The sequence below is a fragment of the Cinclus cinclus genome, chromosome 1 (genome assembly GCF_963662255.1).
Source record: "Cinclus cinclus chromosome 1, bCinCin1.1, whole genome shotgun sequence".
Lineage (NCBI taxonomy): Eukaryota > Metazoa > Chordata > Aves > Passeriformes > Cinclidae > Cinclus > Cinclus cinclus.
The window spans coordinates 39,015,149-39,033,773 of NC_085046.1; the positions used below are offsets into that span (position 1 = coordinate 39,015,149).

General features: G+C 35.3%; 1 protein-coding gene across 1 annotated transcript in view; it reads right to left on the reverse strand.

The window, feature by feature from the left end:
* Positions 1 to 3,422: 3,422 nt before the first annotated feature.
* NEK10 (NIMA related kinase 10) overlaps positions 3,423 to 18,625 on the reverse strand; it is a 76,312-nt gene continuing 61,109 nt past the window's right edge. The window contains 7 exon segments of the mRNA XM_062502783.1: positions 3,423 to 3,488; positions 3,573 to 3,625; positions 5,052 to 5,160; positions 7,476 to 7,586; positions 10,640 to 10,740; positions 13,594 to 13,631; positions 15,129 to 15,177. Coding sequence (XP_062358767.1) covers positions 3,423 to 3,488; positions 3,573 to 3,625; positions 5,052 to 5,160; positions 7,476 to 7,586; positions 10,640 to 10,740; positions 13,594 to 13,631; positions 15,129 to 15,177 — 527 coding nt within the window.

Here is an 18,625-nt window from a genome sequence, read left to right on the forward strand (position 1 = left end):
GCTGCTGGCCAAGGCTGAGCCAGTCAGAGATGGTGATAATGCATCTGTGGTATCAGGTTTAAAAGGAAAAAGTTATTGTTCAGAATTAGTTGTGCTCAGAGAAGAGCAGAGAAGAGGGAAACATGTGAGAACAACAACTCTGCACATACCAAGGTCGGTGCAGGAGGAGCAGGAGGTGCTCCAGACATGGAGCAGAGATTCCCCTGCAGCCCGTGGTGCAGCCCATGGGGAGACAGCTGTGCCCCTGCAGCCCTTGGAAGTCCATGGGAGTGCAGAGATCCACCTGCAGCCCATGGAGGAGACCCACACCAGAGCAGGTGGATGTCTGAAAGGAGGCTGTGACCCCATGGGAAGCCTGTGCCAGAGCAGGCTCCTGGCAGGGACCTGCAGACCCGTGGAGAGAGGAGCCCACACTGGAGCAGTTTTACTGGAAGGACTTGTGACCCTGTGAGGGACCCACACCAGAGCAGGCTGCTCTTGAAGGACTGCACCCCATGGAAAAGTGACCCATGTCAGGACAGTTCGTGAAGAACTGTATCCCATGGGAAGCACTCAGGCTGGAGAAGTTTTTGGAGAGCTCTCTCCTGTGGGAGAAGCCCCACAGTGCAACAGGGGAAGGACTCTTCTCCCTGAACAGTAGGAGGAACAACCTGTGATGGATTGACTGTAACTCCCATTCCCTGTCTCTGCACCACTTTGGGGGAGGAGGTAAAGCCCAGAAAGGAGAGAGAGGAGTGGGGGAGGTAATTTTAAGATTTGTTTTGCTTCTTATTATCCTGCACTGATTCTGATCGGTAATAAATTCAGCTAATATCCCCTGTGGAGTCTGTTCTGCCTGTGACAGGAATTGGTGAGTGATGTCTCTCCCTGTCCTTATCTCAATTCATGAACCTTTTGTTATATTTTCTCTCCCCCAGTCAGATGCTGTGGGGAGTGACAGAGCAGCTGTGGTGGGGATCTGGCATTCAGCCATGGTCAAGCCACCACAAAAAGCATAGTGAAAAAACAAGTTGTTGGTGAGAGACCAACAATAGGGTTGCAGTACGACTGTCCTGTATCTGCCAGCTAAAGCCAGGACATGCTGTAGAGACACACATGAAGTGGAGTTGGGCAAAATCTGCCATAGCTGTTATATGCACACCGTTAACAAATCTAAGCAATTAACAAAAAAAACAAACAAACAAATCTAGACAACATACATCTTAGCTTCCAAGGTGATACATACCTATGAGGAGATTTCACTCAATTCCTCCAAAATTCACACCAACACCAATTTTGTATTTGCTACAATCCCATGAAGAAAACAGAGATCAGTGCTGATTGTGGATAACATACTACAAGTGTCTCTAAAATAAATGCATGACTCAAGGGAAACAAAATGTGCTTTCCAATTTTCCTGTGCTCCTGTGAGAATCAAAGACAGCACATCCAACAATGTGATTAAGGATGAATATCCCTGGCCTTCTCCAGACCTTATAGACATGTTGAAATATACTGCTTGCTCTTTCACTCATTTCCTTCTGCAGGATCAAGAAGAATTCCTTATACTATACTGTCATCCCATGTAGCTATGAAAGATAATTTTTATGCCTCCCTTAAAATAGCATTTTTAAAGATTTAGAATATTAAGTTAGTTTTCTGCAGAACAACTACTCTCTAAGAAATTCCAGCAGAGCAGAAAAAAGTTCTGAATAAATCAGGGAAGAAAGACAGTTGATTATTTCAATGCTGTTAGTCCCACGTGCATTTCTGCAGCACTCATATGTTGAAAGTACCAGCATATATGCCTGCAATCTTGAAGTACACTCTACATTTCAGCAATTACATTTACAGCAATAGCACACAAGGGAATGAAATGAAGTTGTGCTAAGGGAAGTTCAGATTGGCCATGAGGAAAAGGTTCCTCACTGGAACTGTCTCCCCAGGCAAGTGATCACAGCACCAAGTTTGTCCAAGTTCAAGAAGTAGCTGAATGATGCTCCTGGTCATATGGCTTAAGTTTAGGAAGTCCTGTGAGGAGGAGGGAGTTGGACTCAATCCCTACATATCTTTTCAAAATGAGATACACTATGATTCTGATTTCCTTTAATAGATATCTTACCTCTGTAGTAGTTCTTGTAAAAAAACGCACTGAAATCTATATTCAGCATATTCACCTCCTTCATTACAGTTAATTAAAGTAAGACACATTTTGTCTGTTTGTGAGATAAATGTCTATAAAACTACATCACATTTGTATATTTATAATAGGACTTGGTAGACCTTGATGTCTTTTTCTTTTTTTTTTTCATAAGTTGTGTGATACTTCTTCTACAGCATCAAATCTTGGGAGCTTGTCATTGGGGCAAAAATTTTAAAATACTTGAAAACATTTATAAAGAAATTTGTTAGACCTCATGTATGAAAAAGCAATCTGTAAACATAATTCAAGTACACCCTGAAGGCTTAAAGACTGAACCATTATTTTATTTTGGGAGTGTTGAATCATAATTTTCAATACTTTGAGCTGGCAGCTGCAAGACACTTGCAAGCTGAAAGATCAATTTTATGAGTAGCCTATAGAAATATTCAGACTACCATAAGAAATTTTTCCAGCTTGAATCATACAAAAAAATTCACAGAGATAAAAAATAACTGAAAAATACTGCTGAGGCACCAGGAGCTATAAATTCTTAAAGCCTCTTAATACTTACAAGAGGAAGGGCAAGGGGTGGGGAGGGTTTATGCTTATTTGTTTGTTTTAGAAAACCTAACTGCAGTCTCCCAGACTTTTAAGTGCTGATTAATGTAAAGACAGGAATAGTCTTACCTGATTGAAGTAGTTAATGTTTTTTTTGTATTAAAGAATATTTGAGATTATAAGTAATAGGATATCAGGTGAAAAATATGAGACATTATATAGTTAATATATTTTCTTTCTTGTGTCAAAATTTTCCTGTGGGAAAGATATACCACCTTGAGGAGAAAACATTTGCCTAGTTTCACAGACTAACACTTTTTTTTATCCCCTGAACTTTAGTGCTAGTAAACACTTATAATGGCTTTTGTGCTGCACTCTAATATTTTGCTAAATATATCAGCTTTATCCTTTAAACCCTGCAATGGCAGAGTGTTAAAATAAAATACACTTTTATGTAATTAACCTTTTGTTTAGATGTGAGTTTATGTGGTGAAAATGTGAGGAAATTGCTGCCAAACTTGTACGACTCTCTCATCTGAATGAAGAAAACAGATGTGGTAAAAAAGAAAAATATGCTTAGATTAGTTAATATGCCCCACATACATTTCTTCCAGTCTATGCATCCATGTATTATAATAAACCATATACTGCATTAAGTTTAAAGTGAGCTGCAGTCACATAAACAGGAAGATGATACACTTGGATTCAGCACATCATAATTAACCTTTTCTTTTTAAAGTGACTATACTGACCTGTTAGAAGAGAAACTGTAATAACCACTTTCCTCTAGAACCTCTTTCATTAGAGTCTACAACTTAAAACAACTTAATTTCAGTGAACTGTGTTCATTAAGAGTAATAAATGAACACAGACAGGTAAATATGCAGCTTACCTGCAACTGCTCATATGTCATCCCTTCTGCCATGCCAGAAGTGTCAAAAATGCCTTGAAGTAAAAGGCAAATAATGTTACACTACTAAATTTGGGATTTATGCTCCTTTACCAGTTTCTTAGCAATACCACTTCAAACATGATGACAAGACAGATGCTTCAGGATCAGTAACTCCCACTGAGCACAATGACCACCTGAAATGTGGTGTCATTTTATGTCATGATATGAATGTTTGACACACACACACATTGTGGAAGTATTCTAACCAATGAAAAAGAATTTAAAGACTTAATGCAACAGAACAGAAATGCAACTTTCTTATTTTTTTTCCCACATACAGTGGAAATTTACAGTGAAAATTTACAGTGGAAAGGGCACACAACCAGCAGCAATTTATGAGGACAAAAGTACTGTCTGCAGTTTAAGAGATTCAAAAAATACAGATAATGAGCATCTCAACAAATTGCATTATCATCTCCAGGATCAAAATAATGTTCATATTTAAAGTGACTGTTAGGGACTCACTTCCTACTCAAACATCACCCTTGACACCTAGTATTAATTCTGGTTATTGCAATAAGCTGTGGAATAGATATGCTATTTTCAACACAAAGACCATCAAAACTAAAGTTTCTCACTCTTTTTTCTGGCACCACAGATTTTAATGTTACTCTATCCTCTAGTCCATGGATTGCAACACAGTTTTTTCTGTATTTAGAAGGATGTAAATGGCACCATTACGAAAATACAGGGTGCATGTTTCCCTTATGTCTACTGCACAAAAAAACATATGATGAAAAAAGTCTCTTAACCAGGAATTGTGGTTCCCCACCCCAAGTGATGCCACAACTGGCATGTTTGATTTTATATGTTGTTTATGATTTGTCTTGCTGAAAATCACTAGTCCAAAGTAGAATTGATACATATATTGATATATTTTCTAAATTATAAATACATATATGTGTGTGTGTATGTATTTTTCCCTCCTCAAGTTTGTATGGTTCGATCTAGCTATGTAATTAAATCAACTCACTAAAACTGTTTCAAACATGACAAAATAATAACATCAGGGTTTAAACAGACTTGGTTTAAAAATCACACTCAAGGACAGGTAAATCCTAAGTATGACATTTCAGTTAACAAACATTTCTATTAATTTTCATGGATTAACTATATATTATTTGCATCTTTGATATTTCTTGATAATTTCAAAGTGTCCTCTCTTCAATCAGTTGAAAGTTCCAGCAGTGCTGAACTGTATATCTTACCAGGAATTGTACAAAACAAAACCCAACCAACCAACAACCCAAAGTAAAAATAAACAAACAAACAAACAAACCCCCCACAAAATCAGTGTGGTCAACATAACTTTATTGTCTTCAAAGACTGATCTTAGAGTAGGAATTCCTTCTGCTTTGATCCCATACACTTTATTACAAATATATATGCCACAACAGAAGTTCATGGTTCTTTGTTTACCTTTCCTATCTTCTGGAAGCAACAGATTTCCAGCTGAAGAAAGAGGTATGCCATGCCAATCTGCTATGAAGATATTGGGTTCAATCAATTCAGGAGAACCTTGCAGCAGCTATGGGAAAAAAAAGAGACCAAAAAATTAAAGACACCTGAAAAGTCCATCCTTCCCATTTGCCAAAACCTCAGATTTCTAGGAGACAGTTTACACTTTATGTTCCCCAGTGCAATTAGAAGTCAAAAGGTATTTCAGATATTATGATATCTATAAAATCTATAAAATCTATAAATTTAAGATATTATCTCAGACTAATGAAAAAGTGGTGAACACAATTATGAACATCCTACCTTGTCCTCTCCAGAAACTGAACACTGCAAGCTGCACTTAGTATAAAGCACTGAACTCTTCAGATGATCTGAATGAAATGTCACAAACTATACATTTGTGTGAAAATAAACAGGAAAGTGTATTCTCTTGAACCTGTGAGAGAAGCAGCTGATGACTCTGGTTTAAAAAGAACTGTGTCTTCAAAGTGAAAAAGTGAAAGCCAAAATCATGGCTTCAAGTGAAATTGTTAGCCAATATTCAAGTGGTATAATTCCCATTGGAGGGATCCCAGCACTTTTGAAATCTGAGAGTCAGTTCACTACTTGATTATATGAGCAATGATACTGACATTAAACTTAAAAACATCTAGTTTTGAAAATATCCACTGGTAATAACTCTGACAGGTCAACCTTCAGGTACAGGAGAGAAATCCCAGTTATGCATTTCTGCAGCATGTTAACACTTTTACAGTTACAGAAACAGAAGAATCTCTGTTGTTAGAAGACCTTTACCCCACCACTGATCAGTGAAGGAATCTTTCTGTCTGTAATTCTTATTAGGTTTTTTAATTTGGTGCATTTAAAAACCCATTATTTTATTTTTTTCCCAGAAATTGTACAACCTTGTAACAACTTTTGGTGTAAGAGTTCAACCTCATTCTTATCTCTATTTAAGTTCCTCCCATTACCTCCAAATTATATACAAATGATATTTTCTTCAAGGTAGAATGCCCAGAATTGCATTCAACATTTCAAACATTTTCAATTTACTACCATTTACTTTTTAAATGAAATATTTTTTCCCTTTTCTACAAGTTTAAAGCCAATGGTTTTGAAGCTAACACAATTCTACAGCTGATATCATCTACAAATAACTTCCTTTATAACTGAACACCTGAAAATTAGGTTAATATTATAATAAACACTTCCTTTTTCTTATATTTTTGGTCATCCTTTTCTGAAAACATGAACTCAATACACAATGAGCTGGTATTTCTTAGATTTAATGTTATGGCTGAAATACAGGAATTTTTTATGTAAATCCCAACTTGATTTACAGGACAGCATGAAACTGATAGCTCAAAAAGAAGCATCTTTAACTACCTCTGTAATGTACTACGAATGTGCCACATTCCAGGAAGTTTTAGCACCTCAGGTTAATTATTACAAAAGCAAAGGAAGGATCCAGCATTTGAGGTCAGACTGTTTTGTAGCAAACAATGACACAGAAGATTCCATAATTCAGTGGAAGTATCTGATAATCAAATTAAGTTGCAGAGAATTATGTGAATTATAATAAGTCACCTTTTCATCACATTTTAGGTACATATATATCTATTATATATCTAATAACTGCTTTATCATCAATTCATAAATGAAATATCTTTGCTTCAGTCTCCCGCAGTACACAGATGCCAAGGAAGTTAATTTCAATTCCTTTGCTGATTACAGTCCTCTCAGGAGATTTTTGAAGTAACATTTGGAAATTCTGACAGTCATTAGATCTTCCTCTGTTGGAGAGCATCCAGCATGTCACTGAAAAACATGCCAGCATGCTTCTTCAGTCAGGCCATTCTTACAAATCTGCAGGACTTTTAAATTGATGACACTAAAACGTCGCTGACACACTGTGCAACAACAGGACAAGGCATGTTATATTCAAGCTACTCTGGGACATTGATTTCTCAGGACTAATGGTTTGTGTAGGAGTACAGTACAAAATATAAAAATATTAAGGAACTATTAACATATCAAGAAGAGCTTGTTTAAGTAAGAGCTTATATGACCTCTAATTACACTGCCCTTCCTCTTGTCTTTTTGAGCTCTGATGAGATGAGGTCTAGTTTTGTGTATTAGGAGCTAGCAGGTCCTTTCCATTTACAGAAAGAGTTCTAAAGACAAGATACAAACTTGAAACTGACCTGCAGAAACTTCTTATTTAAGGAGACTACATATTTACCAAACGTAAGATAGCTAGAGAATATTCCAAACACTTCCTTTTGAAAATGCACTCCTACATTTATATTTTTGTGATATTAATATCAATAGCATGATAGAATAGAGAGACAAACTTGACCACAAGTAGTAAATCATGTACCACACCTTTTTGATTTCTCCTTTCAGTTTACAAGGATTGCTCTGCTGACTGAAAAGGGATTTCTTGAATCTTCCAACAATTCACCTTTTCAAGTTGCATCACAAAGCTGAAGGAAGATATATGAAACGAAGAAATACACTTTCACCATTCAATTACACCTGCCATGAAATGACCCATTCAGAAGTGCCATTATTGAGAAATGTAGCTACCCTGCAAAAAGAAACAATGATATCTAATGTCATGATGATAAACAACACTATAAGACTTTATTTAATGGCATATTATAATAAGGCTCCTTTGTTTGCCCATTCTGTTAGGCATGGTAACTCAGTCCCTCTAGACTTGAAGGTAAACATCATTATTAGCCATACCAGATCTGCCTCCCGATCAAAGTGCTAGTGTTTGGGACATTTTTCTACAGATGAAGCACATAGAACCTTACACTAGATTTCATGTTGACTATAATGAGTCGCTCCATCTGAAATTAATGGAATATCAAGAAGCTTAGACCTTCATTCAGTGTGCATAGAATGGCTGCAATGGCCTCTTCTAAGGTCCTTATGGGTCTTAATACAATTCAGAGCATCCCTTTTGTTGTAAGTTTCCTGAGGGAAGTTTACCTTTCACTTGTCTATAAAGCATAACTGATTTTATATACTTTGTCCTCCTGTACCTGTTTGGTTGAAAAAGAGCACATCTTTCATGTATATTTACAAAAAACAAAAACCCAAACAAAAACCCCACAAACCATACACTGTGGTACCTAAAGTCTTCAACAGAGAGTTCAAAGGATATATTTTCCTTTAAAATAATTTTTATGCTCCAACAGTAAATGTACAGTTTCAGCTGTTGGTCACTGCAATGACACCAACACAGTCTGACAACCCTCCTGTGATATGTTACTACCCTTTAGAATTTATTATCTTCTATGCTGTTTCTGTATAGTTGTTTATACCTACAGGCACTGTTTGAAAAACTATGATTTTCTACCATTTAGTATACACTTTATAATAATTTCATTGATGTAAATTCATGAAGTACTACTCGACTGAATTCAGGAACATTTTTGACTACTTAGGGAGGCACTGACCACTAATGATTCACATTCAAACACTGACATAGCACACATTATAGAGACGTTTATCCCACTGGAACAAATTACTGCTCTTAGGCAGCTGTAAATCCAGAATGGTTTTACTGGCCTCACAGGAGTCCTGATCTGCTCTGACAAACCAGAGATCAAAGTCACACACTAAGCATAAAAGACTTCTCCAGACAACTGCCAGCATGCAGATTTTTTTTTTTTTAACAGACAGATACTACGCTTTTTTCATAGGCCTTATAAATATGCTTTGAGTCAGAAGTTGAATGTTCCTTAGCCTGTAAGAGAGTTAAAAAATGATGCTCTAGGAAAGGCCTACAACACATTCTATACATTACATACCACTGCAATCAACTGTGTGTGGTTAATGTACCATGGGGACACTGGGATATTCTGAAGAAGAAATGGTAAAGAACAACTCCAGTGCTTGAGAAACTTAGAGTTGCCTCAGGCAGTAGTGCTCAATTTTAGCTTTTGTTTTAATGAAATCAGTTGACAGATCGGTTTTTAAAAAATTAACAAAAAAAAAAAAACACAAACCCCCCCCCCCCAAAAAAAAAAAAAAAACCAAGAAAACCCAAGGATTTACATAATGCTTTTTAAAAAGCCTTCTCTTACATTGTTTTCCAGACATCACTCTGATTCTTGTTCCTATGGAAACAGGGAAGGCTGCTGGCAGCCAAGAACTAATGGGCAAGAACTCTTCCTTGCAAACTTCAGTTTAGACCTGTCAGCTGGAATATGTAACAGTTTGAGAAAACAGCTATGTATTATAAAAAATACTCAACCTTAGATTTGTAAGAACATAAACAAGTGCAAGGGAGGCATGTGGAACATAGCAAACAAGAACAGGTATGGATTCTGGTTTCTCTGAAATCAGAGAAAAGCTGTTGCAACAACTTCAGTGGTCAATTCTGAGCCAGTTTTTGAGTTGCTGTTAGTTCTCAGTTCTTGAGCATCCACATTACAGTAACTCACATTAATTAGTAAGCCACTTGAGAAAACCTTCAACAGAGGATAGGCTCACTAATGAGCACCTTGGACATACTTCTAATACACCACATAAAAACTGAACTGCCTCATTTCTGCTGATAGGAAAAGGATATAATTTCCAATTATTTTAAATGTTTGTGCCCTTTGTATTATTGTATTCTTGCAATTCTTGTATTACCTCTTTTGATAAGCTTAACAATTAAAAAGAAAAAAACTAACAAACAAAAGAGAAACATGTAAAGCACACCCAAGTTCTGTTATGTTGTTCTGTTCTCAACAAAATCAAACAAATTTGGCTGATCAATCTCAAAAGCCCTGAGGTGATAAACATCACATCCCAAATGTAAACATTTCCTTTTGGAAAATAAAAAGCTATTTATTTAACAATAGCAAATTTTTCAAATAGCTGCATTGTAGTCATCTTTCTGCAGAATAAAGAGGTTCCAATCACATTTTTAGGTGACAGTTCAAGGCAGATTTTGTAACAACTCAGCTTCATTCTTGCTTTGGAATCAGTATGAAATAAATTCAACTCTCTCTCACTATGAAACAGTTGAACTTAATTTTAAAACAAGTCTTAAATTTGAAAAATATCTGACATTTCAAAATAGTTAAAATATTCAGGATTTCATCTATTGCACTAAAACTTCCAAGAGAGTATTACTATGTACTGATAACTAAAATATAACTTCAAAGTTATTTCAAAACTATTACTACAGAGGAAAACATTTTATTAACTCTCCATGTCAGTATATGATAGTCACCCTAGGTAGTTATATTGCTGGTATGACAGAATGTTGTAAAAATACTTAACTGTATAATCCATTTTTCTGAGGTGAGCCACAGTTTTTTTTTTCATATGACTCAATTATTGCCATCCTCCACATACTAATATTCAAAGTTAGTCTTTATTTTAATGGTATATTTTTAAAGCATCCTGCCATCTGCAAAAATGTCAAGTTCTGTTGTTTTTAAAGAGCAGTAACTAAATTAGCAGCAATTTGCAGTAACATCATTTTGACAACAGCAAATGACTAAAAAGTACAGAATGTCAGAAGCAACAGCAATGCATACTTGAGTGATGAAGATAATTTTTTGCAGCTGAATAAGAATCTGCTGAACAGGGTCACTGATCTGAAGCACCTTCCTTTGTGATACAGCAATTTCTGCCAACGCTGTAAATGACAAGAGTAAAATCAGGAGGGCAGCTCATTTTGTTGCCTTAATAGCATACCGTGTTTAAAATTTCTAGATGTAAATACTAAGTTGAAATGCTTGACTTGTTTTCCCAATAATGTTGGGAACAAAAAAAGGGTAATCTAAAACATCAAAAATTTAGACAATGTAAGTGACAACATGTTTCAAAAGAAAATTCCTTTCTCTGAATCACTAAATTACTCCATGAAAAAAGCAGCATAATGTACCTCAGCAATCATTAAAATTTTGTCACATTTATTCAAAAGGATAAATATGTGATAAACATAGTTTTCCTAACTGATTTTTTTACATAGACTAACACAATATTTTTTATGTATTTTGATGTTATGAACTTTATTTTCATTCTACCCTAAGCATTATAATAATGTGTTTGTTGTGGACCATTTCAATGAGGTAAATCTATTGTTTAGGATTTTTAATCTTGTGTATTAAAATCATATACATTGTCAGGCCCAGAGATTAAGTAAAAGCTTATCAGCAGATTTCCACTATAAAACACTTAGTGTATCACTAAAGAGCATTAGTTCACAAAATAATCTTTCCAAGTTGACTATTAGACCTGGAAGCTAGGCAAAGAACTCTGGCCAAAGTATTGAACTTCAGCCAGCAGCCGTGTACCTCTCTTAAATATAATTATCTCTAAACTACACTACACTTCAGAGGCTAATTTAGATATTCTAACATTTACTCTCACAGAAACACCCTGAGGATCAACAAGTCTTATGTATAAATTTACAATCACAAAAACCATTTTTTTTCTTTTTTGCCAAAGTGACCTTATGTCAAGATTAAAAATTCTACTAAGTGGGTGATGAAACCCAAATACCAACATTAACTAGTCCACAACAAAACCATTACTACTTTTTTACTGATGAATTTCTGTGCTGGCTACTTTAATAAGAATAAAGACAGTCACAAATATTAGTGTCTAAACACCATTCAGATCTGAACTGTGCTCTCACAGAAATAAAGTGATACATAAAACATCCTTCTCTACCACAGGGAGACACATTTCTAGTGGGATCAGTAAGATAACATCACTGATATTGCTGGGGTTTATTGTTGCACTGCCTTTTGGCAGACATCTTGAGAAAGTCAAATGAAACTCAGTTTGACATATTTTCCCTAGGTCTTCTCTTGCTAATTAGTAAGAGGAAAAGAAGCTTTGCATTTCCTCTGAGTCACCTAAAGAACAATGTAAGTTGGTTCTGCTCAAGGTGACAGCGTAAACCATGCTATAACAATCTAAAATATATGACATCAGAAGAACAATTTTAATTTAGCTCTTTTTGCTTCATTTTCACCTCTCTACGAACTGTTTCAATTCTGCTATATTCAAGGCCCAAAAGAACCCAGTGTGGTCTTGCCGTTATAACCTTAAAATCTTCAGTGATGTTAGGACACTCAAGAAACCTTTACTTCTCTAACATGTTCCTTTTTTTCATTGCTCCCTGTTCTGTGGTATTTGTCTCTTCTTTTCCTGTCAGTGGCTTGTATTACAAACAAAATGTAAATAAATCAGGGCCTTTTCTTTCGTAGGTCTTCAATTATTTTTTTCTGAATAAAAATATGTTTAGAATTATAACAGAAAACAGCAATGACCAAGTAGGACATAATTTGGATTTCCCTGCTATTCAAATTATGGAGCTTTTTCTCTTTTCTAGTATCACAGCAACAATATGACTTAAAAGTCTGGGAGGACCAGATTTAATGGCTACTTGTAGTATCTGTATGCTTCAAATACTTTGAGTTCCCATGAAGTGCATACACTGCCAACCACTCCAAGTTCCTGGATTATTTGCTGTTTTTAAAATACAGAGGTATAGCATTATTTGGAAGATGAGGGTACACATGTAAATAGGCTGCTGAAGACTTGTAAGACTTTTATCCAAAAGGAAAACATCAGTGACAAAAAAGATAATGGATTTACTCAAATTACTCACAGAACTGAAAATGTCAACAACGGCTAAAGTATTTTTCTGTAGATCATTATAGCTTGCAGACATTATCTTTAAACTGTGTTGTTATTATATCTAGCAAGCAGCACTGAAACTACAGGTTGATATAAAATTTGAATTTGTACTGCATATTTAAAATTCTTAATACAGTTTTTATATTAAAAGCTGTAAAATAGAACAACAAGAACTTTTTTGTGAAGATCAATATCTTAACTGATAAAAATACTTTTATTTCAAATATTATTTAATTCAGACAATAATGCATTCTGAAATTACAGCTCAGCAAATTACGGCAAGTGAAACTTCTCAGTAAATGTATTTCAAATGGAAAAATTGTTTCATCAATTATGATGCATAAATACATGATCATTTGCAAGGGTTGTAGGAAATACTAATTTTACAGGAGAAATTTCCATTGTATACTGCAGAAGCATAGCTGGGATAATGACAATTAACATGAGATCTTCCTGATTCACTGTTGAAATTCATACTTTTAAGAAGCACCTTAATGATACTTCAGATAACATATTTGTATGTGAAATGCAATTATCCCTTTTTCTAATATTTTTAATACCATTACAAATAAAATTATGATATTTTGTATTGCAAAGAGCTACAACTGGTAGACTATGAAACTGCCAACTCATCATGAACACTCAATTTTCTTAGTGTGGAACCTGCGGGTGAGTGAAGGTGCTCTCAAAAGCAGATCAACAAATATTAAAGAGGAAGAAAAAAAAAAAGAGGAAACACTCTATATGCAACAGGAAAATAATGCAACAATGTTCAAAAAATTAAACCTAATGATTTTCAAGTTAAGTTAGTTTTAATTTCTTGCAAGCACAAAATTACCTGATTGTCATCTTGATCCAAAACTATCAACATAATCTCTACCATTACTAAAAGAAAAGAAAAAAGTTTTAACTGTGTTTGGCATTAACGACTGTAGAGAAAATATCATTATTCTCTGACTCCTTCTCATGTTTCCTCTAAAGGAAATCTGTCCAAATTCACTAGTTTACAACTGTGCATTTTTAAGTCACATAAAGGCTGGTTTACTCAGCATATCCAAAATAGAATGCCTTCTACTAAATAAAAGTTTCTTTTGTTGGTCAATACTAGTAAAGTGGGGAAAAAATTGATATTACATCACCAGGATAGCAATATGTCAACGTCAGAAATACAGGTCTACATGTTTCAATGCTAGATCCTTCTCTAAACTCTAGACAAATACTTTCCCAGGCTGGAGATTTCACCAGCTGAGATAAGCAATAACAAATGGGTACAAACACCAGGGAACTGAAAGAACAAACATGGTGTCCTGATGGATGGTAGCCTCAATAGCCCAAGTGGAGCAAGAATTTGCATCTACTTTTGTGGCAGTAGGGAAAACTTCATTTTCCAGGAGTAGTAACAAATTAAGACAAGGAAATAATTTTGCTAATGATAGCGTGCGGGGCAGAGATTTGTGCAGTAGGGAAAGAAAATGTGCTTTCTTCAATGTTCAGGCATGGGGAGGCTGCCATTACTGACTGCTATAGGAAAAATGTAAGGCTAGGAAGTGATAAGTGGGAGACTGGGTGGTGTTATGCCAAGAAAGCCATTCTGAAAGTAAAAATAAAATACTGCATTTGAATCAAACAGGATCTGTGGAGAAACACAGGGAAGGGATCAATGCTACCTAGTTAAGTTAAAGGAAACATTAAAAAATTGTATGGGAGGCAAATACAGCCAAGAGTGATTGTGAGAGTTTTTTCCAGATATGAAAGAAAAATAGAAGTAAAGAAATAATTAACAGGATTTCTGAATAAGGGTGGTGCCAAATTGATCAGAAAAGATAATGGTCAAGAATGTGTTTGATGCCTTACTGAAGTAAAAGGAAGATCCTTAGAAGAGGGAGGGTATGACACATTCTGCTTCTCTTTGTTTCCTTTTTGAAGGAAATGAGGCCTCCAAAATGCAAGAAGTGGGTGTCTATGTTTATATAGAAAGTTTAGAGCAGTTTAAAGGGACAAGATACTACTCTACACTACAGCACTTAACGCAACATAGTTGACACTATCAAATACACAAGCACATTTTTCGATGGAAAAAGATCTGATTAAAAATATAAAAACAGAATTTGGCTGATCAACTGCTGTCATCTTATGCTTCAGTAGCAAGGGCCATTGTTAAAACTACTTATCATGTACCACTTTTGTGTGCAAACACCCTCTAACAGTATCCTCAAGCAGACTTAGTGTCCTAGGCTGATATAAAATGGAGCCATAAAGGTAATCAAGAACATGTTTCATGAAGGCACTTGAGGAACTGTTCCACTGTGAAACAAACAACTGGAATTTAGAGTAAAAAGGATCAATTATATTAAAACCATAAATCACACCTACCTTATCTGAGGTTGTCTTTCAGAAGCACTAAAACTTTGTTTAATTATACCTGAAACAAACACATAAATATTATTTTCTGTTTAAAAGAAACCCACAATATGCCTGTTAATATCTTCTCTTCCCAGGCATGATGTCAAAATAACTTCTAAAGAACAGCATTAAACAAACTCCAAACCCCCACTTGATTATCAGGTTGCTGTTTGATATATCAAAGATTGGCTTGCACCATAACAAAAATCTCAGCCTAACAGAGCATTTTAATAATTTATTTCCAAAGATTTTTACAGAAAGTAAGAACACATGCTGATTAAATGTCCACAAAATAGGTACCTGGTTTTGTGTTAAATTGTTACAGTTACTGATACCACCATAGCCACAACATTGTCTCTAGCCAATAGATGGAGATAGTTAATGGATAAGGAGATAGAATATTTGCCCACTTTCTTAGAGGTCCACCAGAGATTTACTGCCACCATTCCATTAGCTGGCTATCTATATGCAATAACACATGCAATATCTTTCTTCTTAAATAATCCTACTGAAGTCAAGACCTTGAAGACAGCGGTATCACCAGGTATTGCTTCCAACCTCTAACCAGAAACAAAACTGAATGTAAACACTGAAATGATTTATTGCATACTGCAAAGCTAATATTTGATGACCTCTATTATTTATCCACTTGGAAAACATTGCCTTGAAGCAAATATTAGTCTTAATCATTAATCTTAAATCATTCCTGTAAAACCATTCATTTGATGGTAATTTGGATGGTAATTTGAGACAATCCTTGTATCTCATTTTGATAGAATGTATGTTTAATGAAAAGATAATTCTGCTAACTGAAAGTCTGAGTAGCAAGATTAGGATATTACAATTTTCCCATAGAAATAATGTATTCTAATAAAAGGCCCGCATTTTTGTCTACGTGAGATTTTTTCCACACTAGTAACATCACAAACATTATCACTAAGCAAGAACAGAGGCATCTAATTGCTCAAACTGCAGATAAGAAAAAAAAAAGGTTATATGTCAAAGTAAAACTAGTTTTCCCATTGTTGGTATTGTTACAGCAGTTATATTAGTTCTTAAACAACTGTAGAGCAAACATATTTCTGAGTGTCTTACATCTTTTTGTGTTCAAACATACTTTTGTGTTGGACTCCAAAATATTTTTCCTACTTTTTTGAGATCCTCTGAATTAAAAAAAAAAAAAATCTGAAGGAGGCTTTCATCTGTCAAACTGAATTCACTTTAAAACCAAAAGAAATGATACATCTTTAGGCAAATCCATCTCCCTAGAAAGGAGTCACAGAGACAGAGAATAAAAGAAAAAGAAACAGCATTTTAACCATTGCTGACTCTTTGCATAGCAAAAGAGATACCAAAATTCTGTGGTGGTTAGCAAAAAAGACTATTTGATAAGAGCAGTTGAATTACATAATAGCAAATAAACTAGGCCCTCATAGAAGCAAAAGTTATTCAATTAACTTTGTTAATGAGACAGAAAAATAGAAAAAGAGAGTGCCCAGTGCCTAGAAAGTGAAGGAAATGAAAAATATTACTGTGCCTATTCAAGGAACAGATATTTTACCTTCTTAGGACAAAGACATAATAACACAAATACAAACGTAGAAGCTCTGAGTGAATGTGAGTCATGCTGATTGAGGTAAGAATTTTGAGTTACAACCTCAGACAATCATTACCAAAATATATTATGTGAATATATGCAAGAAAATCTGTAACAAATGCCACTTGGCTAGAAACCTAAGTGTGAGCATAGCTGTTTGCTATAATTTTATAAAAAACAACTCCCCTTTTCAAGTATTCATATATAAAATTTGGTTTGAAATACTACACCCTTTGGCTGTTTCAAATAAATGGTCTCTTATCAGTAAAGTGCTCATATCCAAATCTGCTTGATCAGTCTGATGACTCACCACATTTGACTTGCTAATCTGCCATCTTATGAGTGTGTTTACAAGTGCATGATATTTCACACCAAAGAGTCTGTCTCACCACTCACTGTACACAGCAGAGATGCAATATTTTCTGATTCATATGCTAAAGTTAGGAAAATACTTTTCAATGCTAAAAACAAAACCCCAAAGAAATCATGATGCAGAACATCACATAACAATAGCAAACACCCTTCAGGCCTATTTTTATTGCTTATTAATATGCTAGAGACCCACTGAGCAGCTAGATCTGAGAAAGGAATCTCATTATGTTACTCACTATGAAAATACAGGAAAATAATTTACTTAATAACTGAACACAAGGAGATTCAAACATGCAAAAAATCGTTGTAACAAACACACTCACATGTGTACCCACACACTCAAGGAACACTAATGACTTTATTCATAATCCCTAGCCTTCTGTGTATGAGTTATGCTAATCATACAAAGCCAGAAAGAGCACAGATGTGTAGGCAAGTTAACTCACATAAGTCATGGAGCACATAGTGTATCCAGATGTTCAGCTCAGGGTTATCTGGACCATATATTCCTTTACTATGGCTACTTTGACATGGATAAGGAGAGGAAGACAATATGTTTTGTTTTAATGCCTTGCAAGAGGGCATTTTTCAGTTCAAGATGATCTCAAGGAAAATGAAATACAAGCCCTTCATCTCTTTCCTGTTTTGTGTCCAGTCTTGTTAGAATGTGAAAGACACACAAAAGCCAAAGCTTTTCATTCTCATCAGACTCCCTGTTCTGAATACTTCTATGTAGATTCCTTGAGGACATTAAAAAAAAGTATTAAATGAGGCATAAATAATTTCTCTGACTGCTAATTTGGTCTTTAGCAGCTGATGTAATTAGAGCAACTTCTAAGACTTTAACTTCTTAATATGCGTCAACATCAGTAAAAATCATACAAATACATTTTAATATGAAGTTTAGTGTTCTGCTCTTGCTGGCACCTGAACAGGAAATTGCAAGGACAGAGCTGGTAACATGATATGAGATCAGAAAAACCTGAGAAGACAGCAACTTTTTCTTTGGTTTTAACATTTACTGCAGTGGTATCTAAAAAGCAAAACCTCTGTAAACCTTTCCAAGTTTGATCAGACTGGAAGGAAAATTGAATCAAGATTTTGTATTAGCAGAGAACTTAAGTACCTCTCCTTGAATGAAATGGAAGAAAAGGAGTGGTTTTTTGAATGCCAGCTCAACAATCTTTCCAGGAGAAAGGTGAAATTACCCTTATTTATTCAAAGTACTCATAGTAAGCTGCCCTTCAAACTGTACACTGGAATGGACAGTCCCAACCAGGCTAATTAAGCTGTTTTGCAGAGCAAACAACTAAGTTTCTTTCCTTGCCAGCAGTGATTCCATGTGCAGCAACAGAAGTCAATGTAAACATACTTCAAACTTAACTCAGGCATCGTACAGGGAAACCAGGTCTTGGTCGATGTCCTCAACAAAATCCCACTAGCCTGAGGTCTCAAGAGAAATCTGAATCTTAGACAAATCCGGAAAAGCAAGTCTACA